This window comes from Cetorhinus maximus, chromosome 1 (assembly GCF_964194155.1).
Source record: "Cetorhinus maximus chromosome 1, sCetMax3.hap1.1, whole genome shotgun sequence".
NCBI classification, from domain to species: domain Eukaryota; kingdom Metazoa; phylum Chordata; class Chondrichthyes; order Lamniformes; family Cetorhinidae; genus Cetorhinus; species Cetorhinus maximus.
The window spans coordinates 18,488,003-18,510,641 of record NC_135879.1 but is presented as its reverse complement, the minus strand read 5'-3'; the positions used below and the strand labels follow the sequence as shown (position 1 = coordinate 18,510,641).

At 45.4% G+C, this 22,639-nt stretch overlaps 1 protein-coding gene across 3 annotated transcripts in view; it reads left to right on the top strand.

Moving 5' to 3' along the window:
- The window catches only part of LOC144677670 (limbin-like), a 184,283-nt gene that overhangs the window by 120,696 nt on the left and 40,948 nt on the right, over window positions 1-22,639 (top strand). For all 3 annotated transcript variants that reach the window (XM_078537849.1, XM_078537792.1, XM_078537736.1), the window contains exon 17: window positions 20,883-21,110. In XM_078537849.1, the coding sequence (XP_078393975.1) occupies window positions 20,883-21,110 (228 nt within the window). The remainder of the gene's footprint in view (window positions 1-20,882; window positions 21,111-22,639) is intronic.

Below are 22,639 nucleotides of genomic sequence, written 5' to 3'. Positions count from 1 at the left end.
AGTGAATAGTTGAACAGCTGTGAAAAACCATTTCCCTGTGCACTTTATCTGTCAACTATTCCACTCACAGAGCTGAAATATCTTGCAAATGTTTGAAATGGGGCGTGAGGGAAATAATTCATAAATCCAATTAAGAGGGAAGTATGCATCAAATATTTAGCCCTGCAAGCTGTATCTGAAAATTCATCAACTTTTTGCTAGTTGATGTATGGCATTGCTGAGGGTAGTCCAGGACCTGGTTCGATTATTGCTATTTTCAGTTAAAACACAACAGCAATTCACCAATCAACGTAATGGAACAAATTTAATGAAACAATATATTTCATGACAGCCTTCAGGTAAAATTTATCAATACTGAAAGATACCGGCCCCACAGATATAATACTTGTAACACTATTTATCTGCCGCTTGACAAATTTGGAAGTAACTTTGCTTTTACTCCAAAATTTCATAACCTCATTTATTTGCACTAAAAAGCCTTCTTCCTTTATCTCAGTTGGTCACATTGTCACAACAGTGTCAATATCCTGATAGCTCAATAGGGCACAAGCCAGCCCATCTAATGGTTAGACGGGAACAGATTTGGGGCTTAGATTGAATCAGTGGTTTTAATGGTTTTAGGCTCCATTAAAGCTCTTTCGGTGTAGCCCATGGCATGTCAGTACAAAGTTACCTTACTACCAGCTATGGGTTTGAGTGGGTCTTGCAAAAGTGAAAGAGTTGGAGCGGTTTAGGATTGAGTGGTACTTCCCTGGAATTTTGTGCAGCATTTTTTGTTGCTAGGAGTGTAAATTTGGTGCAGTAGTTTGTAGAACAATCTCTAGTAGGAGGCAGAACTGCCAGTAACAGCATGCATCTTGGTGAAGCACGCTGTGTCTCTGGGCAAAGACTAGGCCCCCAATTTGAAGTGGGAGTGGGAATGGAGCATGTTCAAAATTGTGGTCACAGAGGGCACCTTGGGTTGTTGACAACCCTGAGAAAATTGAGACATTCTCAGTGCGATCAGCACTACCTCAACAGAGTGTGAGTATTGGTGAGTTGAGGGAATCCCAAATCTCTTTCTAAAAATCTAATATTGTATAGATTTAATGCCTAACTGTAAGTGCTGTTTAAATTCTAAGTCTCATGCAAGGGGCTAAACAGGCAAATGGAAGCTATCCGTTGGCAGCGGCTAAAAGAGTTAATTAAGAAAACTAGCTCAGACTGTTTTTTTCTGTACTTGGGCTCAGTCCATTTGTTTCAGAACATTTAGTTCAGACATTCTCAGTGCCACCACTACTGAGTGTGACTTTAACAGAGTGTGAGAGTTGAGGGAGTTCGGTGAGGAGAGGACACTACCCCCCCCACCCCCCCCCCCCCCCCCCCCCCCCCCCCACCTTTGTTTTTCTAATTCTTTTACCCTGCAGGAATTGGTTCTTGCTCTACTACAGGGGAAGAAGCTAGCTGTTTGGCAACAATCTGGCAAATGGATAAGTCTGTTCTATTCCTAAGGTTCAAAATAGTACAGGAATTTGTGGTAAGATTTATAAAATAGATAAAAGAAAATAAACAATTGAATAAAATAATTAAGTAATTAGTTGAACCACAGACAGGTGATATGTCATGGCTGCTGCATTTGGGCACTCCTGAGTCCAGGGAAAACACGTCTGCAGTAAGTGTCTGTGCCTTGAGGAGCTTCAGCTCAGAGCGGATACTGGGTCACATCAGGGAGCGGGAGAGTTACCTGGACGCTTTTTTCCAGGAGGCAGTCACACCTTTATGATAAGGTCTTCTGATTTGGAAGGTGGCCAGGGGAAAGGAGGCTGTGACTCCATGTGAGGCAGGTAAGGAGACTTAGAGGCTGGGAGTGCAGGAATGTCAGCCTCTGCATTTGTCCAATAGATTTGAGGCTCTTTCAGCTTGTTTGGATGGGAATGGGGACTGCAGGGTGGATGAGCTGACTGACCATGGCACTGTAGTACAGGAAGCCATTGAAGTGGTGGGAGCAAAAAGGAATGCCGCAGTAGTAGACAATATAGCGAGGGGATTGACACTGTTCTCTGCAGTAAAGAGAGAGAATCCAGGCAGGTGTGTTGCCTATCTGGTGCCAGGGTTCAGGACCTTTGCTCAGGGCTGGAGAGGAACTTAAAGTGGGAGGGGGAGGGTCCGGTTGTAATGGTCCATGTAGGCACCAATGACATAGGCAGGAAAAGGGAGGAGGTTCTGCACAGTCAGTACAAGGAGCTAGGCACCAAATCACGAAGCAGAGTTTCAAAGGTAGTAAGATTATTACTGATTATTACGTGAGTCACGTGCAAATTGGCATTGGGCAAATAAGATTAGAGAAATGAACATGTGGCTCAAAGACTGGTGTGGGAGAAGTGGATTCGGGTTCGTGGGGCACTGGTACCAGAAATGGGGAAGTGGGGGCTGTACTGTTGGGACGGCCTACATCTGAACTGTGCTGGGGCTGATGTTCTAGTGAGCTGTATAACTAGGGAAGTGGAGAGGACATTAAACTAAGTAGTAAGGGCAAGGGGTCAAATTTTGGAAGATGTAGTAAACCAAAGAGTAGGGACAAGGCAAGAGAGAAAGGTACTATTATGGGAAATGATAAACAGAACATGACAGGAAGGGACAGATAGTACAAATCTAAAGGTAAACCAGCAGATAAGGCCAGACATTACAAAAATGATAAAAGGACAAAATTAAAGGCTCTGAATCTAAATGCACATAGCATTTGAAACAAAACAGATGAACTGATAGCGCAAATGGAAATAAATAAGCACAATCTGATAGCCATTACATAGACATGGCTGCAGGATGACAAAGACTGGGCCCTGAATGTTGAAGGGTACGTGACATTTAGGAAGGACAGGAGTCCAGGAAAGGGTGGAGGGATGGCCCTGTTAATTAATGATGGTATTAGTTCAGGAAACCAGAATGTAGAAACAGCTTGGGTTGAAATGAGAAACGATAAAGGCAAAACATCACTTGTGGGAGTGCCGTACAGGCCCCCTAATTGTAACTACATGGCAGGACGGAGTATAAAGAAAGAGATAAGGGAAGCTCATCAGAAAGGTACAGCAATAATCACGGGGGATTTTAATCTACAGATGGACTGGAAAAATCAGATGGGCAAAGGTAGCCTAGATGAGGAGTTCATAGAATGCTTTCGAGAGAGTTTCTTGGAGCAGCATGTTCTGGAGGCAACCAGAGAGCAGGCTGTACTAGATCTTGTATTGTGCAACAAGATGGGAGTAATTGATAACCTCATAGTGAAGGCACCCCGAGGTAGCAGCGATCATAACATGACTGAATTTTACATTTGATTTGAGAGAGAGAAGATTGGGTCCAAGACTAGTGTTTTAAACTTAAATAAGGGCAATTATGAAGCCATGAAAGCACAGCTAGCTAGTGAACTGGCATATGAGGTTAAGGGATGGGTCCATAGAGATGCAATGGCAGATTTTTAAAGGGATATTTCAGAATACACAGAATAGATACATTCCAATGAGAAAGAAAAATTCCAAGGGGAGAACTCATCATCTGTGGTTAACTAAAAAAGCTAAAAACAGTATCAAACTTAAAGAAAAAAGCATATAATTTATATAAAGATGGGTAGCAGGTCAGAAGATTGGACAGAATATGAAGAACAGCAAAGAATGACAAAAAGATTAAAAAGGAGGGAAAAATTAGAATATGAGAGAAAGCTAGCTGGAAACATAATTATGGATAGTAAAAGTTTCTCTGGCCAGGGTTTTGCAGTCAGCGTGCGGGGGCGGGCCCAACATGCCGGCATGTAAAATGACAGGTGATGATGTCGGGCATGCGTCCCAATGTCATCGCGCTGTCTCGCGATGTTTCGTTTGGCAGGCGCATGCCGGAGTCGGCTGCGCACTCACCGATAATTGATAGGCCCATGAAGGCTATTAACGGAGTAATTTATTTCAAGTTTACGCTGCCCGTCCAACCTTACATATGGCGGGCAGGCGAAAAGGCCAAGCGGGATGAGGTTTCCTAAAGCTATTGCAAATTAAATTTTTTTAAATTTCTGAAATACAAAAACATGCCCCATTTCATGTGACACAGTCACAGAAACTGAAGCACTTTTGAAAAAAAATAAATGAATGTAATAAAAATTTAACGAAACATGTCCCCTCATGTCACATGTGACATGAGGGGACATGTTTCATTAAATTTTTATTACATTCATTTATTTTTTTTCAAAAGTGCTTCAGTTTCCCTGAGGCAGCTCTGTGCCTCAGGGAGATTAAAGCGCTTTTTCGCGTGTATGCCTGAAAGAGCTCTGGACCCAACTCTCCCTCCGCCCACACAGGTAGCGCTCAGCACTACCTCTCGTGTATTACCGCCCGTCCGTGTAAAATAGCAGTGCAGAGCCGATTGCCGGTGACCACCTGCTCCCGCCAAGTCCACCCGGTGCAAGAAAAATTCAGGCTATAGATATTTAAAGAAGAAAAGAGTTAACAAAGTGAACATTGGTCCTTTAGAAAGTGAGTCTGGTGAATTAATAGTAGAAAGTAAGGAGATGATTGAACATCAGTTTTCACTATAGAGGATACATGTAACATCCAAGAAATCAGGACATGGAAGGGAGGGAAGAACTCAGGAAAATTGCAGTCACCAGTGAAATGGTATTGAGCAAATTGTTAGAGCTGTGGGCTGAAAAATCCTAGGGTCCTGATGAACTTCATTCTAGGGTCTTGAAAACAGTGGCAAGTGAAGTAGTTGTTGTGTTCGTTTTAATTTTCCAAAATTCCCTAGATTCGGGGAGGGTTCCATTCGATTGGAAAATAGTTAATGTAATTCCGTTATTCAAAAAGGGAGGGAGACAGAAAGCAGGAAACCACAGGCCAGTTAGCTTAACATCTGTCATAGGGAAAATGTTAAAAGCTATTATTAAAGAAGCTATAGCAGGGCACTTAGAAAAGTTCAAGGCAATCAGGCAGAGTCAACATGGTTTTGTGAAAGCGAAATCAAGCTTAACCAATTTATTCGAGTTCTTTGAAGGAATCACATGTGCTGAGGATAAAGGAGAACTGTTGGATGTACTGTACTTAAATTTCCAGATGGCATTTGATTAAGTTCCACAGCAAAGGCTTTTGTGAAAAATAAAAGTTCACAGTGTAGCGGGTAGCATAGTAGCATGGACAGAAGATTGGCTAGCTAACAGGAAATGGAGGGTAGCCATAAGTGGGTCTTTTTCTGGTTAGCGGAATGTAACGAGTAGTGAGCCAGTGATCAGTGCTGGAACCCCAATTTTCTACAATTTATATAAATGACTTGGATGAAGGGCCAGATCATATGGTTGATAAATTTGCTGATGACACAAAGGTATGTAGGAAAGTAAATTATGAAGAGGACGTAAGGAGGCTACAAAGTGACATAGATAGTTTAAGTGAGTGGATAAAGGCCTGGCAAATGGAGTATAATGTGGGAAAATGTGAAATTGTCCATTTTGCCAGGAAGAATAAAAAATAAGCATATTATCTAAATGATGAGAGATTGCAGAGCTGTGAGATGCAAAGAGATTTGGGTGTCCTAGTGCATGAATCACAAAAGGCTAGTGTGCAGGTACAGCAAGTAATTTGGAAAGCTAATAGAATGTTATCATTTATTGCAAGGGGAATTGAATGCAAAAATAGGCAAGTTATGCTTCAGTTGTACAGGGCACGAGTGAGACCACATCTGGAGTTCTGTGTACTGTATTGGTCTCCTCATTTATGGAAAGATGTAAATGCATTGGAGCAGTTCAAAGAAGGTTTACTAGGCTAACACCAGGAATGGACGGGTTGTCTTATGAGGAAAGGTTGGACAGATTAGGCTTGTATCCACTGGAATTTAGAAGAGTAAGAGACCACTTGATCAAAGCCTTTAAGATCCTGAGGGGCCTTGACAAAGTGGATGTGGAGAGAATGTTTCCTCTTGTGAGAGAATCTAGAACTAGAGGCCATAGTTTAAAAATAAGGGGCCACTCACTTAAGACAGAGATGAAGAAAATTATTTTCTCTCAGAGGGTCGTGAGTCTTTGGAACTCTCTTCCTCAAAAGAGAGTGTAAGCAGAGTCTTTGAATATTTTTAAGGCAGAGCTAGATAGATTATGGATTAACAAGTGGGGTTAAAGGTTATTGGGGGTAAGTGGGAGGTTATAGTCAGATCAGCCATGATCTTATTGAATGGCAGAGTAGGCTTGAAGGGCTGAGTGGCCTACTCGTGCTCCTAGTTCATATGTTCGTATGAGGTGGTTTTGAATTTTAACAAGGCTGGTTCTACCATCATCCAGCCGGCATGGCCACTTCCATCTCCATCGGCATTGCTGGCCTTTTAAGGAGCTGCCTGTTCTCTTCGGCAAGGCAGTGGCAGCCCCAACATGGCTGCCGCCTACGCTTGCCACTGGCGCAAAGCAGGCAGGTCCTGCCTCCTGGAGGAACCCTGTGCCTCTGACTGGGTGCCGAGCTTGCCTTCTGCCCAATTACAGCATTTGAATTCAAAGGTCACGGCAGGTTCCCAGACCCTGCTTTGAACATCCGGCTGATTGTGCCACTATGAAACTGAAACAAATTCGCAGCAATGCTAAAAGTGCGCAACAAAATTCTCCTCAGTTGTAAAGGAGGCTGATCCCTACCAAAAAAAGGAAAGAACTTCTGTTGTCTTTCATAACTTCAGGATTTCCTTAATCACTTCACAGCCAATGATAGCTTTGAAGTTTAGCCACTGTTCTATTGTCAAAAACACAAGAGTTAATTTGCATGTAGCAAAGCCCCACCAATGCTAAGTCTGATTAAAACATATGTTTTAGCGCTGTTGGTTGAAAGATCAATGTTGGACCAGCACACTGCGGGAATGGCCACCTGGGAGAGGCAAAGGAGTCTCCAACAGTGCAGCACTCCTTCCTTACTACACTGGATTGTCAGCTTAGGCTACCTGCTCATGGCTATGGAGCTGGACTTGAACCCACAGCTTCAGAATCAAAGCGTGAGAGTGCTATCACTGCGCAAAAACTGACAGCTAAATTGCTGCATTTTTTTTTTGAAAATTAAGATTCAAACTGTGCACCGTCATGTTCAAAGCCACTTGGGAGCTAGAGGGGTTTATCCAGATCATCTGTTGAAGTTGCAGTAATCCAAAGTCCCAAAATGGCAATCGAATTGTCAAGGAAGCTGCAAAATTCCCTGGCCTCATTTCTTCATGAAAAGCCCCATCAAAATCACTAGCGCAGCAAACCAGTTTCTGGCTGACTGGTTCTCACAAAGGGAAGCAATGTGAAACAACAGCTCAATTGCACACATTGGTTCTTTGCTTTCCAGCGGAATCTGCACATCCATTACTTTTGGAAAGATTTCAAGACACAGAAGAAAGTATTTCTCCATTCGAGCTCTGAGCACAGCAAGTTTGCAAGCTTTGCTTACTTTCCTCATCGTAAGTCTAAAATGTTCTCCTTCAGTTATTCTTGGAAGTGGAATGTCCGATGTGAAGAACTGTGAATGGGTGCATCTGCTGTACATTTCTAGCCTGTCCTGTTGTGTCTACAACAGAACATCAATACCACAAGGCCATTTTGCTCATTGCTTCTGTGCTGGCTCTTCAGTTGAGCAATCCAAATTACTGGCACTCTTGTTTTCTCTGCCCGAAGAGCCCTGTACCTTGCTCCTCTTCAAATATTATTCCTGATTTCTGTTAAGCTGCATCGATCTCTCCATTAACTATTGCCCATAGCAAGGCATCCGTGCTCTAACAACAATGGGCTAGATATTCCTGTCCTGGCAGGGGTTGGACAGTCTTTCGAAATGGCAGGCAGGACACCATTCCAGGATTCCTGCCTCCAATCCCATCACTGGCAATCTTCAGCAGAATGGGGTATGGGATCAGGTTGCAACCCAGCAGTCCCAGTGTCGCTGGCTCCAGTGCGGGAGTGGACATTTTAGATTCCACCCCACTCCCTTGAACTCTCCACCACCCCCCCCCACCATGCTCACCCCACAATTTTAATGGAATTAGACTGGCTTCTAAAGGCAATGAGGTTCATGCCAGCTCAGAGGCATCCTGAACGGTAGTGTTGAATAGCCTAGTTAAACAGGCAGCTGCCTTAGTGGCAGTTAACTGTCAATCACCTGAAAGCCCTTGCCTGAATAGGTGCCTGAATAGGAGTTGACTACTGTAGCAGGAAGACCGACACATCACAGCTCTATATAAGACTCATCACAGCTCTGTATAAGAAAGGGACTTTTAAAGCACACAGTCAGTAAGAGGCGCACGGTCAGAGAGAGGAGGCTTTGGCCTGAGTGAGACAGAGACTGAGCGAGTATATTTGGGAATTTGGTTCAAAATGGGAATTCGGTGCATAGGGGGAAAGAGGTGCTTTAGGTAAGGTTTACTGCAAGAAGTACAGTGTGCTGAGTGGGGAGTTCGGTGAAGGGCGGGGAGGTGTTTTTATTTCTTCTACTCTTTTTTAGCCTCCAGTATTTGATTTCCACTTTTGGGGCAGCAGAAGGAGCAGATAAACCAGTAATTGATATAATTTTATAAGTATTGAAAGTACTGTATTGTTTTAGCAATATTGTAAAGTTTACTGGCAGTGCCAAAACCTATTGGGAACTGTTAGCTTTATTAATTATAAATAATTAAGTAGCAATTAATTAATTACTTAACACATATTGGAGATGACAGGGCAGATGATGTGCTGCAATTGCAGAATGTGGGAGCTTCTGGTGCCCGTGTGATCCAGGGCAAACACATCTGCAATAAGTGTTTGCGGCTGCAGGAACTTCGGCTCCGAGTTTTTGAGCTGGAGGCCCAGCTGCAGACACTGCGGCATATCTGGGAGAGGGAATGTTACCTGGACATTTTATCCCAGGAGGCGGTCACACTCCTTAGGATGGAATCTTCTGATTTGGTCAGTGGTCAGGGACAGGAGGGTGTGACTGTAAGTGGGGCAGGTAAGGGGACCCAGAGGGTAGGAGTGCAGGAGCCTTGGCCATTGCAATTGTCCAACAGGTTTGTGGTTTTTTCATCTTGTTTAGATGAGAGTGGGGGCTTTGGTGTGGATGAGCTAACTGGCCATAGCATCGTGGTACAGGAAGCCATTCAAGTGGGGGGAGTTACAAGGAATGTAATGGTATTAGGGGACAGTATAGTCAGAGGGATTGATACCGTTCTCTGTAGCAAAGAGCGCGAGTCCAGGTGGCTGTGCTGCCTGCCTGGTGCCAGGGTTTGGGACATCTGCTGGAGGCTGGAGAGGAACTTGCAGTGGGAGGCGGAGAATCCAGTCGCCATGGTCCATGTTGGTACCAATGATATAGACAGGACTGAGGAGCTTGGCACCAAATTAAGAAGCAGAACCTCAATCTCTGGATTATTACCTGAGGCACATGCAACTTGGCATTACAAATCAGATTAGGGAGATGAATGCGTTGCTCGAAGCCTGATGTGGGAGAAGTGGGTTCTGGTTCGTGGGGCACTGGCACCAATACTGGGGAAAGTGGGATCTGTACCGTTGGGATGGTCTACACCTGAACTGTACTGGGAACAGTGTTCTTGCGAGTTGCATAACTAGGGAAGTAGAGAGGGCTTTAAACTAAGTAGTGGGGGCAAATGTACAAATTTGGTAAGATGTGGTAACTCAAAGAGTAGAGACAAGGCAAAAGAGAAAGGTATTATTCCTGTGACAGGAAGGGATAGAGAGTACAGATCTAACAGTAAATCAACAGATGAGAATGGAGGTTATAAAAAGAATAAAATAAAACTTGTAATGCTAAGTTGCAGAGCTAAAGGCTCTGTATCTGAATACATGAAGCACTGGAAGCAAAACAGATGAGCTGAGAGCACACACACAGAAATAGATAAATACGATTTGATAGCCATAACAGAGACATGGCTGCAGGAGGACATGGATTGAGACCTGAATGTTAAAGGGTATAGGGCACTTAGGAAGGACAGGAAGCGAATAAAAGGTGGAGGGGTAGCTCTGTTATTTAATGATGGTATTAGCACAACCTAAGTTCCAGAAACCAGAATGTGGAAACAGTTTGGATAGAGATGAGGAATAGTAGTGGCAAGAAGTCATTTGTGGGAGTCATGTACAGGCCCCCTAATAATAACCACATGGTAGAATGGAGCATAAAGGAAGAAATAAAGGGAGCTTGTCAGAAAGGCGTGGTGGTAATCTTAGGAGGTTTTAATCTGCATATGGACTGGAAAAGTCCAATGGGCGAAGGGAGCCTAGCTGAAGAGTTCATAGAATGTTTCCGGGATAGTTCCTGAGGACAGTATATTCTGGAGCCAACCGGAGAGCAGATTATACTGGACCTGGTATTGTGCAAAGAGATGGGATTAATTAATGATCTCATCGGCCAGGATTTTCCCGTCGGTGAGTGGGGGATGGGGCCCGCTCGCCGACGTGTAAAATGACGCACGGTGACGTCGGATGGAACTCCTGATGTCACCGCACCCCATTTAAATTTTCAGGTAGGCGGGGGCTCAGCAAAATCAGCTGTGCACCTGCTGACCTGTCAATGGCCAATTGAGGTCATTGACAGAGTCATTAAAGTAATTAGTGGACCTACCTGTGCAACCTTAAGGTTGGACGGGCAGGCCAGGAACCCTGGTGGGCATTAGAAAATGCATGAAACCTCATCCACGGGTGGGATGAGGTTTCATGTAAGTTTTTAAAAATTTAATCAAAGTGTTTTTAAAGGTTATGGACATGTCCCACTCATGTGAAAGTGTCACATGAGGGGACACGTCAGGGAATTTTTTTTTTCTATTTTTAATATTTTTTAATGTACAGCCGATCTCCCTGAGGCAGCACTTAGCCTCAGGGAGATAAGTGTGCTCTTTCGTGCTCTGAATATTTTTAAGGCAGAAGTGGATAGATCCTTGGTATGCAAGGATTATTGGGGGTAGGTGGAATGCAGATTTGAAGTTACTATCAGATCAGCCATGATCTTATTAAATGGTGGAGCAGGCTCATGGGGCCAAATGGCCTACTCCTGCTCCTTGTTTGTATGTTCATATGAGAACCCTATCCTAGAGTAGGGAACCATTTGACAGGTAAGTTCAAAGTATGACAACCTCACCTATCATTCACATGTAATACTGTATGGTAAGTTAAATATTACTTTATTGCAGTGATTACTGATAGGACTTTGCTCTTAAAAGGTAAGTGCCCATTAAGTTGACCAACATTGTGAAAGTGGAAAAGTGTTCAGATGCATTAGAGCACATTAGCCAATGAATAAAGTGCGCTTCTGCATTAAACCAGAGTGATATTTAAATTTGACTCTGCTAATTGCCACTGTGATTTACTCTTTTCATTGAATGACAGATCGGACATCTGTTCCACTGCTGTAAAGCTTGAACAGGTTACTGAGCTCTTTGGTTGACAGTTTTCCCCAGAATTTCCCAATGCGTGGGTTGCGACCCCAGGTGGGGCAGTAGGACGAGATTTTGGGATCACATGCTAATGGCGGCGGTGGAGCGGAGGCTCTGTTTGGAAAGCCTTGGGACCGTCTCTGAGGTCCCATGATATGTGCACGGGATTCTATCTCTCAATTTGCTAGCGTGAGGATGTGGGGCGGTGGGGAAGAAATGAACAAGGGTCACACAAACAGCCTCAGTGCCTGCTGTGAGCGGCTCAGTTTTCTTTCTCGGCTCACAGTTCGCTGGAAGGGGTGGGGAGTGAACAAACTTCGCACGGGTAACCTCAGTATCTGCTGTGAACGCGACTGATTTTTTTTTTCTGGCTCGTAGCCCTCGCTGAGAGGAGGGGGGATGGGAGTGAGCAAACCTCATACAGTGTCTGCCTTGAGCATGCCTGATATTTTTTTTTCCTGGCTTGCAGTTTGCTGCAAGGGGAGGGGAGTGAACGAGCTCTGCAAAGGCAGGCTCAGAGGTGTCACATCGGAAATTAGTGTGTGCTATCAACCACACACCCAAAATTTGAGAAACTGTGTCTCAACATGAATGCCTTGTGTCTCATTAGGCCCAGTGAGTAAGGTCACATCTTCACAAAATAATTTAAATTTAAAAACACGTAATTTTCATATGTGTAACTGTAATGTGAACTTTAATAATAAAATAATAAAGTTACTAAACTGCTTTTTTATTGGTGACCTCCATGGCCTCCTGCTCAACAACTCGTGTACACCCCAAACTTTCACTCTGGGCATAAAAATGGTGTCACACCAGGCAAAAGTTTAGAAGCACTGGCTTAGACATTTGTTACTCTGCTTTAAAGCTTGAATCAATGACTAATTTATTTCAATAACTTCAAAGATAAATTTATTTAGTCCTGGAGATTTGGTTGACATAGTTGTGCAATGGGATCACGTTATGAATGCTTGGCTGAGTTCAAAACTCCTCTATTGGATGCAGCTCAGCAGAGATTGTTGATGCAGCTGTCAAAGGGGCTCTGAGGTTGTTTATTTTGATAGTTTTATTTTGACAGAGCTCTTAATAGATAATGGGTTTTTTGAAGTGGTTTTAGAATGACTGTTTGTTTAGCTTGACAGTTTTATGAGCATCTCAAAAACTTCTCAATATTGTTATAAGGTTCAAGAGCTCTGTAAATAGTGGATACTGGCTGAGTGGGTATGGGGGTAGTGAAAGGTAGATAAGGAGAGTAGGGGTAGAGGTCTAGCATGTGGGATCCTAGGCTTTATAAATAGATGCATAGAAGTTGAAAGTTGTTTTGGGTGATGGTGTAAAGCCTGAATATCAGGTGCTGTGCATATATATTTTTTAAATTCATTTTACAGGATGTGGGCGCTGTTGGCTAGGCCAGCATTTATTACCCATCCCTAATTGCCCTTGAGAAGATGGTGGTGAGCTGCCTTCTTGAGTCGCTCCAGAAGTCCCACAGTTTGGGCCTCCCCTCACTTTCTGTTAAATGTAAGTCAGGGCACTGATGATATTATGCGACTGCAATCTTGGTATGGTGATTATGCCCCTGCCTCCCTACTGTGGGAGCCTCAACTGGGCCCTGAGTTATGCACTTTATGATTTAATGGGGCCTGAATAAGTTTGGGTTGTGGTCAGGTTGCCGTCATGCTTGTTGGGACATTGGAGGGAGTTTAAAATATAGGCCTTTGGCTGGAATTTTCCAGCCCCTTTGGCTTCGGGCGTCATGGCGGGCGGGGGAACAATATGGTGAGAAGGCCAGAAATCTGTTTTACACCATTGTGAAACCAGTTTGCGATCCACCCATCAGTGACGGGCCGTGTTTCCCTCCACCGCACAGCAAGAATGTCATTTTGATATATTTGCATCATAAGCCCTGCGCGCCGGAATCATCCCCCCCACCTCACATTTACCGCCCACGCAGGCGTGACTTCAGAGCGACGTGCTTCATGACTACCTTTCAAAGGCGGGCACCTGGCGAGCTGAACTTGGAGGGGAACTCGGAGGTGAGTGCACACAACCTTGTGCAGCGCCACGAGGCTCGCTTATAGGACATTAAGGAACAGGTGCTGTGCATTTGAGGGGGGGAACAGGCAAGTCGCTTTTTCCTGGCCAGCTTTCAGTGCAGTGCCGGGTCAAGGGCTCCAGTGTGGGTCAGGCTGCAGGGTGCTATGGCGGGGGGGGGCAAGGCAGCACAGACTGAAGGAAATACTCAAGCACATGCTGGGGGTGTGGTGGGGGGGAAGGGGAGGGTGAGGGAAGTGGCCACACGCTTGGAAAAGCTTGTCAAAAGTGAGCATTCTTCTGCAGATGAGATCGTTCATTGACATGCTTGGATTCGGGCCGCTGAAGCTTTTCTGCCCACTCAAGCAATGCAAAATCATGAAAGTGCCACCAAATGCTCCAGAACCTTTCACCCCTCGGGCACAGACTGCAAATTAATGTGTGTTTTATGGGATAGCAGAGCAATTGGCCGAATGGGCAAGTTGTGGAAACCCCTTGCGAAAGGTGGCCAGTCACTGATGGAGGCGCTCAGAGCCCCTTGCAATGTCTTTATTAAGGTTTGGAGCAGTATCCCTCATGGTTCAAGCTAACAGTGCATCCTTACAGTGCGGGTTAGGAGAATGCCTGAGTCTGAGCTGAGAGCGTTCAGTCCAATGGCCGAAGCTGCCGCCAATTGGTCAAGTGGGGCAGAGCTGGGTGGGGTTTTGGATAGCCAATGAGCACACTTCACACTGGCCATCCAAGTGGTGGCCAGCACCCTCCTGCGTGCATGAAGGGGCCTCAGACTTAACCAAGAGAGGTTCTTAGTACACCCATGCTAACCCACGCATCTCTCTCTTTGATCCTAAAGGAGGAGAACATCAGGTTCATGGAGACTGGTGATTTAGCGGTATGCCTCATGGTTTACAGAGAATAGAGAAGAAGAAGAGAGCAGCGGAGGCACCTGGCTTAGCAAAGGGAGGAGCACCACGCTCAAGATGAAGGGGCGGCAGGGCCAGCTGTGCACGCAGCTGAGGATCCACAGTGAGCCATCACTCGTAGACGCCTCACTGGAGCCAAAGTCTATAGACGCAGCCTGTCATTCCTGCAGATGACCGAAAAACAGTGTTGCCAAAGATTGCGCATGTCTAGGGAACTGGTCGGTCACATATGCCACCCGCTGCAGGATTTGACGCCACGGGGACATGGAGGGCATCCGCTGCCAGTGGCCATGAAAATGACCCCGGCCCTCAATTTTTAGGCATGGTTCCTTCCAAGGATTCCACAGGTGACCTGTACAGGATCTTGCAATCCTCCACGCACAAGTGTATCCAAGAGGTCAGAGATGCCAACTTTGCAAAAGCACAGAACTTTGTGCATTTTGCCTGGGAGTAGAAAAACCAGGTGCAAGAACGCTGGGATTTGTGCAGATCTCAGGTTTCCCACCAGCAAGGGTACCATCGACTGCACTCATGTGGCACTTAGATCTCGTGGTAACAAGCAGTCAACTACGTCAGCCGCAAGAGCTTCCACTCGCTGCTTGTTCAGCTGGTGTGTGACCACCACAAACACATCCTACAGATCTGCACACGATTCCCCGGGAGCATCCACAAGTCCTACATCTTTAGTAGGTCTCAGGTCCCTGGCATCTTCCAGGGTCCACAGAGGCTGCAGGGTTAGCTCCTTGGGGACAAGAGCTACCCACAGAGGACATGGCTGATGAGGCCTGTACGGCGGTCTCAGACTGCAGCAGAGCGACAGCATAATGAGGGTCATGCCACGACCCAGACTTTGGTGGAACAAACAATGGGTATTTTGAAAATGAGGTCCCGGTGAAGCACTGCAATACAGTCCACAAAGGGTGTCATACATCATTGTTGTTTGCTGTGCCCTGCACAACCTGGTGCTGCAATGTGGGAAGGGTCTGGCTGAGGAGGAGATGGAGGAGCTGCATGTCTCCTCTGATGAGGACGGCGTCAAAGCGAATGATGATGATGAGGTCCTTGAAGGTGACGATGGCGGCGATGAGACCATTGCGCTGGCCAGAAGATGCAGGCGCGCTCGGGAGGCCCTCCATAGCTGCAAGATTCATGAAGAATGATGACGAGATGCAGTGAGGATGGTCCTGACATCCTCACCTTGCACCTGTGTGGCTGATGGCAGTGCACATACCCTCAGTGCTCAGGCTCATGTCATGGAGACGCAGTGAAGGGCCTCAAAGCTGCTAGATTCCAGGAGGATGATGACGACAGTGATGACACTCCATAGATCTTCACATTGCCTCTGTGAATGCCTGACTCCTGTCTGGCTGAGGGCAGCTCGCTTGTACTCTGTGATCAGGATCATTTAAGGGAGATGCAGCCGTGAAACGTTAAATACCCCTGATCCTTTGTTAATCTTCAGCACCTGACCCCTTCAGGAGCACAGCGTCACTGGTCACAGATGGGGGCCAGCCTCACCTCAAAGGTGCTGAGAGGAGAGAATGAGAGAACTCTGTGATGCCTGCCCACAACATTCTGGCAGCAATGACGAGCACCGGCGAGGTGCAGGCATCAGTAATGTGTCCAGTGAGTGTGAAGCTGGACCATCACTTTGATCTGTAGGTTACACACTGCACAGGGAACAAACCCTGGTCTGAGACACCTGCCTTTATCTTGTGCAGGAACCAAGGTTTCATGCCTGAGTGACACAAACACTGCTCATCAGAACAAGGAGCCATAGGCAAGGAGACATTCTTGTGATAATAAAAATAGAAAATGTTGGACTCTGAAGAAGAGTCATACAGACTCGAAACATTAACTCTGTTTCTCTCTCCACAGATGCTGCCAGACCTGCTGAGTTTTTCCAGCATTTTCTGTTTTTATTTCAGATTTCTAGCATCCGCAGTATTTTGCTTTTATCTTTATTAAGATATTCTTGGGAGTTTATTTACAATAGTGAAAATTATGTACAAGTGATTAACACACACATGCCCAGGCTGTGTAACTGTATCATCTTAACCTTCCTAACCCTGCCATTACATCTTGGTGCTCCCCCAACGTCCACAGCAGATGTGACGGAAGCCTGCTGACTGCCCTGTCTGTGATGACCTTGGCGGACGTCCTCTGGAGGGCCGAGACCTGGAGGGACCCAGCCGCTTTTGGGGTCCTGCTGTGTGACACTGGCACCCTCCTCGGCCTGTGGAGCTGAAACTGCTGGGGTCACAGGAAGAGGGAATTCGGATGGGCTGGACACTCCTGGAGTCACCTGGGTGAATGACCCTGGGGTGTGCACCTGATGATCCTCCCTACGGGTTCCCATAAGACCATAAGATGTAGGAGCAGAAGTAGGCCATTCGGCCCATCGAGTCTGCTCTGCCATTCAATGAGATCATGGCTGATCCGATAATCCTCAACTCCACGTTCTTGCCTTTTCCCTGTACCCCTTGATTCCCTTACTGATTAAAAATCTGTCTATCTCAGCCTTGAATATAATTAATGACCCAGCCTCTACAGACCTCTGCGGTAAAGAATTGTATGGTTGACTATCCTCTGAAAGAAGAAATTCCTCCTCATCTCTGTTTTAAATGGGCGCCCCCTTACTCTGAGATTATGACCTCTGGTCCTAGACTCTCCCACAAGGGGAAACAACCTCTCAGCATCTACCCTGTCAAGCCCCCTAAGAATCTTGTATGTTTCAATAAGGTCGCCTCTCATTCTTCTAAACTCGAATGAGCACAGGCCCAATCTACTCAACCTCTCCTCATAAGAAAATCCCTCCATACCCAGGATCAACCTAGTGAATCTCCTCTGGACTACCTCCAATGCCAGTATATCTTTCCTTAGATAAAGGGACCGAAACTGTTCACAGTATTCCAGGTGTGGTCTAACTAGTGTCTTATATAGTTTTAGCAAGACATCCCCATTTTTATATTCCATTTCCTTTGAAATAAAGGCCAACATTCCATTTGCCTTACCTATTACCTGCTGAACTTATCATTCATTTTGTCATTCATAGCTTTTTGTCATTCATGCACAAGGACCCCCAAATCCCTCTGTGCTACAGCTTTCTTCAGTCTTTCTCCATTTAAGCAATATTCAGCTCCTCTATTCTTCCTGCTGAAGTGCATAACCTCACATTTTCCCACATTATATTTCATCTGCCATGTTTTTTCCCACTCACTTAAACTGTCTATATCTCTCAGTGGACTCTTTGTGTCATCCTCACCACTTGCCTTCCAACCTATTTTTGTGTCATCTGCAAACTTGGTGATAGTACATTCATTTCCCTCATCCAAGTCATTAATATATATTGTAAATAATTGTGACCCCAGCACTGACCCCTGTGGCACTCTACTGGTTACAGGTTGCCATCCTGAAAATGTTCCCTGTATCTCAACTCTCTGCCTTCTATTTAGCCAGTCCTCTATCCATGCTAATATACTACCCCCGACCCCATGGGCACTTATCTTATTAAGTAGCCTTATGTGTGGCACCTTATTGAAAGCCTTTTGGAAATCCAAATATATTACATCTACTGGTTCCCTTTTATCTCTCCTGCTTGTTACCTCCTCAAAGAATTCTAATAAATTTGTCAGGCATGATCTCCCCTTCATGAAGCCATGCTTGATTACATTATGTATTTCTAAATGCTTTGCATTACATCCTTTATAATAGACTCTTATATTTTCCCAATGACAGATGTTAAGCTAACTATAGTTATCTGTTTTGTCTCTCTCCCTTTTTGAATAAGGGTGTTACATTGGCAGTTTTCCAATCCTCTGGGACTTTTCCAGGATCTAAGGATTCTTGGAAGATTACTACCAGTGTATCCACTACCTCTGCAGCTATTTCCTTTAATATCCTAGGATGCAACCCACCAGGTCCAGGTGACTTATCGGCCTTTAGCCCCATTAGTTTCCCTAGTACTTTTTCTCTAGTGATAGTTATTGTATTTATTCCCCTCCCCCTTTTTCCCCTTGATTATTTAGTATTTTTGGAATGCTATTAGTATCTTCTACCGTGAAGACTGATGCAAAGTATTTATTCAACTCCTCTGCCATTTCCTGGTTCCCCATTTTATTATTTCCCCAGCCTCATTCTCTAAGGGGCCTATGTTCACTTTGGCCCTCTCTTCCTTTTTATATATTTAAGAAGCTCTTACTGTCCATTTTATATTACTTGCTAGTTTACCCTCAGTTTATTTTCTCCTTCTTTCTTATTTTTTTGGTCATCTTTTGTTGGCTTTTAAAACTTTCCCAATCCTCTGGCTTACCACCAATCTTTACCACATTGTATGTTTTTTTCTTTCACTTTGATACTATCCTTAACCTCCTTGGTCAACCATGGTTGGTTTATCCCTTTCCTAGAATCCCTCTTCCTCACTGGGATATATCTTTGTTGTGAGCCATGAACTACTTTCTTGAATGTTTGCCACTGTTCATCAACCATCTTTTCTGCTAAACTCCTTTCCCAGTCCACTCCAGCCAACTCTGCCCTCATTCCTTTGTAATTACCCTTATTTAAGTTTAGCACAGTTGTTTTCGAACTAAGCTTCTCACTCTCAAACTGAATGCTAAATTCCGCCATGTTATGGTCACTGTTTCCATGGGGATCTTTTACTATGAAATAATTTATTAAACCTGCCTCATTACATATTACCAGATCCAGAATAGCCTGAACCCTGGCTGGATCCACAACATATTGTGCCCTCGGCTGACTCCTTGAGGAGAAAGGGAAGCTGGAGTAAGATCGAGCTGCCTCGCACCCCTCTCATGTTGACACTGTTGGAGGTCAACTATGGCATCAGTGATGGAGTTCAGCCCACGCAGCAGTGCAGGACTGGTGTCCTGGACCAAAGTCTCCATGGCGGCCACCACCCTACCAGTGTTGAACTCAGCACGTTGGCATGCTGGCGCTATCACTTCAGACTGAAGGCAGACGGACCCCTCCATCATGCTTTGATGTGGAGTGCAGCGGACATCCCTTCCTGATGATCCCGAGCTTGCCTTTGCAGCTCCAAGAATCCAGAGGCTCCTCATCTGACTCAGACTCAGGAGATTTCTGACTCAGCCTCCAGCAGTCCTCTAAGTGCCTGAAGCCTGGAGAGTCCCTGCCGGCTGCTGTGCATCAGGCAGTGTGACGTGCTCACCACTTTGGGACCCTGAGGCTACTGTGGAACTAGGTTCCACCTAAGTGTGTGTCTCTCTGCTGGTGGAGGGTGTGGGTGAGAGTTGTGATGGGTCTTCAATTAGGGTGTCATCAGATTCTTCTTCCGAGGTGTCTTTGGGGCTTGGGTCGAGGACCTGGCTCGTGGACCCCCTCAGCTGCTTCCCAGATGTGCCTGAGAAAGTAAGGAGAGATAATTAGTGCATGGCTCGGGACTGCAGAACAGAGGAACTCACTCACAGCATGGCTGTCTGATGGCTGTTGCACTGCTGGATCCTCACTTAGTTGAGCATCACCGACCTCACCGTCGGCACAGGGATGGTCCAGAGCGTCCCCGGCCAGTTGGATGACTCTATTTTCAAAGGCTGTGAGAACCTTGATTTTGGTCTGCAATCTCTCCCATTTGTTGTGTGCCAGTTTGTCCTGCATGAATAGAGATGGAGAGAGTGTAAGAGAGTGACAGGCTAGATGAGAAGGATGCCTGGATGTGAGTGATGCCATGGTCAGGATGAGGACACAATCTGCAGGGCAAATGAAGGTATGTATGAGAGAGTGAATGGTGATGTCCCTTGAACTGGCAGTGAGTGAGATCCCTGTGGATGTGTGATGGGTTTGTGAGTGTGTGAATTGAGAGTGATAAGAAGAGTGACATACCCTGGCAGAACGGAGGAGATCATTCATCCTCTTTTGGCGCTGGGTGGTTGTGCTCTTTTGCAGGGCATTGGCACTGACCACTGCTCCCACCACCTCCCATGCTGGATTGGTGACCTTGCTTTCTAGTCTTCACCCAGAGCAGACTAGAGGAATGTGGAGTTGAGCTTACAATCCAATCAGCCATGACCTTATTGAATGATGGAGCAGGCTTGAGGGGCCAAGTGGCCTACTCCTTTTCTAGTTCGTATGTTCATATATAACTTAGCATAATTGCTAAACTCTGTGTGCTGTTCATAGGAGTTACAGGGTTTTTAGTTTTGACTTCATAGTCTAATAAAAATGTGTTGCCCCAGTGCTAGACAGGATAGTATGTTGTTTCCCATTGTTTCTCTTGTAAATTTTGATCCAAAAAATAGGCTTAAATACATGAATTTAAGAGGCTTTCCCCAGAAAGCTTCTTCATTAGGCTCTTAATGTAAAATGACAGTGTGCTTCTATCACATACTGTAGCTTGAAGCTGCCTGTGGTTTGAGCGATGTTAATTACCAGTGAAGTAAACCTTTTAAATTATTTCTGTTCTTAAAATCCTCCAAATACTAGCTGTGCTTCATGCTGTCTGTGCCTCAGGCTTTTTTTTTTTGACTTTGGAATTGCTGTTTGTTGTGAATGTCATAATAAGATGCTGGCTAAATGTTGTTCCAGGTTTATACTGAGCTGCTTCACCAGAGAGCTAATCAGATGAAGGACCTGGAAGAGAGCCTGGGCACCTGCATGGCTTCAGTTCAGCTTTGCAAAGCTGAGAAGCAAGTGAGCACCCTAGAGATTCACACTGCCATTCTCAACCTCCAGTCACTGCTGTTAGAAGAGCTGAGCACAGCAGGGTCAGTGCCCATGTCCGAGTGCACCCAGACTGTTCAGGCACACATTCATGTGAGTGTTATTTAAGGAGAATTATACTTATAACAGGAAACCTAATTTTATCTCTCCTCCTTCAAATCATATATGTTTAACTTAACCCTTCTAACCTTTTTAGAATGCCTGTCATATTGAGTGTGATGGCCAATTAAGTGAATATCGTCTTTAGTTTCTTTTTTAAAAATCATCATTATTATAAAATTTAGCCTTGCCAAAGCCTAGTCAGCTGTGGGCATAATGTGAAGTTCTCATGCATTACTTGGACTGTGAAATGCGCCCATTAGTAGAGTTGTAACCCTGATTTCAAGCCCCATGGCTGATGGGACTGGGATGTGCATAAAGCTATATTGCAGGAAGAATCTTTGCCTTTGCTTGGGTACTGCACGCTTATCGACTGTGGTTTGTCATGCTGGGTTTTGGGAGGCAGGCAGGGTCCTCCCTGCATTGGCAGCAGCCAATGTAAATTTTCAATGGTTGCAGTTGGATGACAGCACTCCAACCGGATTTTAACCTCAGGTCCCATGAGTTTTACACAGCGCTGGTTGACCCTGGGGATATCTACCGTGTCTTAGATCCAGGGCCAGAAGAGGCCCAGGTAGGTCAAGCCTGTACATTTCTTCAATGTTTTCTTGTGAGCTGAGATGTGCTCCTCAGAGCCCCACAAGAAATCTTTGGGCCTACGCTGCCCAGGTCTCCCTACCCATGACTTTACAGCACTCATCGGCCTCCGACCGCGATTTCATGCTGGCTGGCCTATTAACGGGCAGCCAATGTGAAATACGCCTGGACAAAGGCTCAGCACTGCCGGTGGGGGCGGGAAGAGGGCATGCACCAAGGTCACTGCAGGTGCTGGTGAGCGCTTCCACTGAGCTCCTTTAAGGTAGACAGTTGTCTCAGCGAGCTGCAGACCTTCAAACAATAAAAGAAAGCACAAAAATGCTGCAAAAAAATGTTCATGCAGCACAATCAAGCACCTTAAAGCAAACCTCATTGAAAAAAAAGCAGTCACCAGATATTTCTTTTTATTTTAAATCGTAACGGAGATTTCATCCGGCCCTTGGTTGAAGTTTTATCAAAAATGTGAAGGCCGCCTGGCCGATTGGCCCGCTCCCCAATCGTAAGGTTGGAGGGGCCACGAAAAATCACTGACAATTGGGCTGTTAATGAGCTTAATTGCCCACCTAATTGTCGGTAGGTGCTCTTCCGACTTTTGTGCGGGCCCGCCGAGCGAAATATTGCGCGAATGCACAATGACGTCGGGACGTTCGCCCGCCATCATATTGCACAATCCTATGCCCGTTCGGGTCAGGCACGCGCCCACCCATGGGACGTAAAATTCCAGCCATAGGAATTACATATTTATGCCTGTTCCTCACCCATATGTTGTCCCTCAACAACCTCTTCTATGCCCATGGTAGAGCAATCAACTGCCTTGTCTTCAAGCTCTGGAGTGCCTTCCTAAGCCCCTTCTCCTTGATACATCTCAATTCACCTTCAAAGGTTTTGTTAAATCCAACCTCTTCACTTGTGGTTTCAATTGCCTT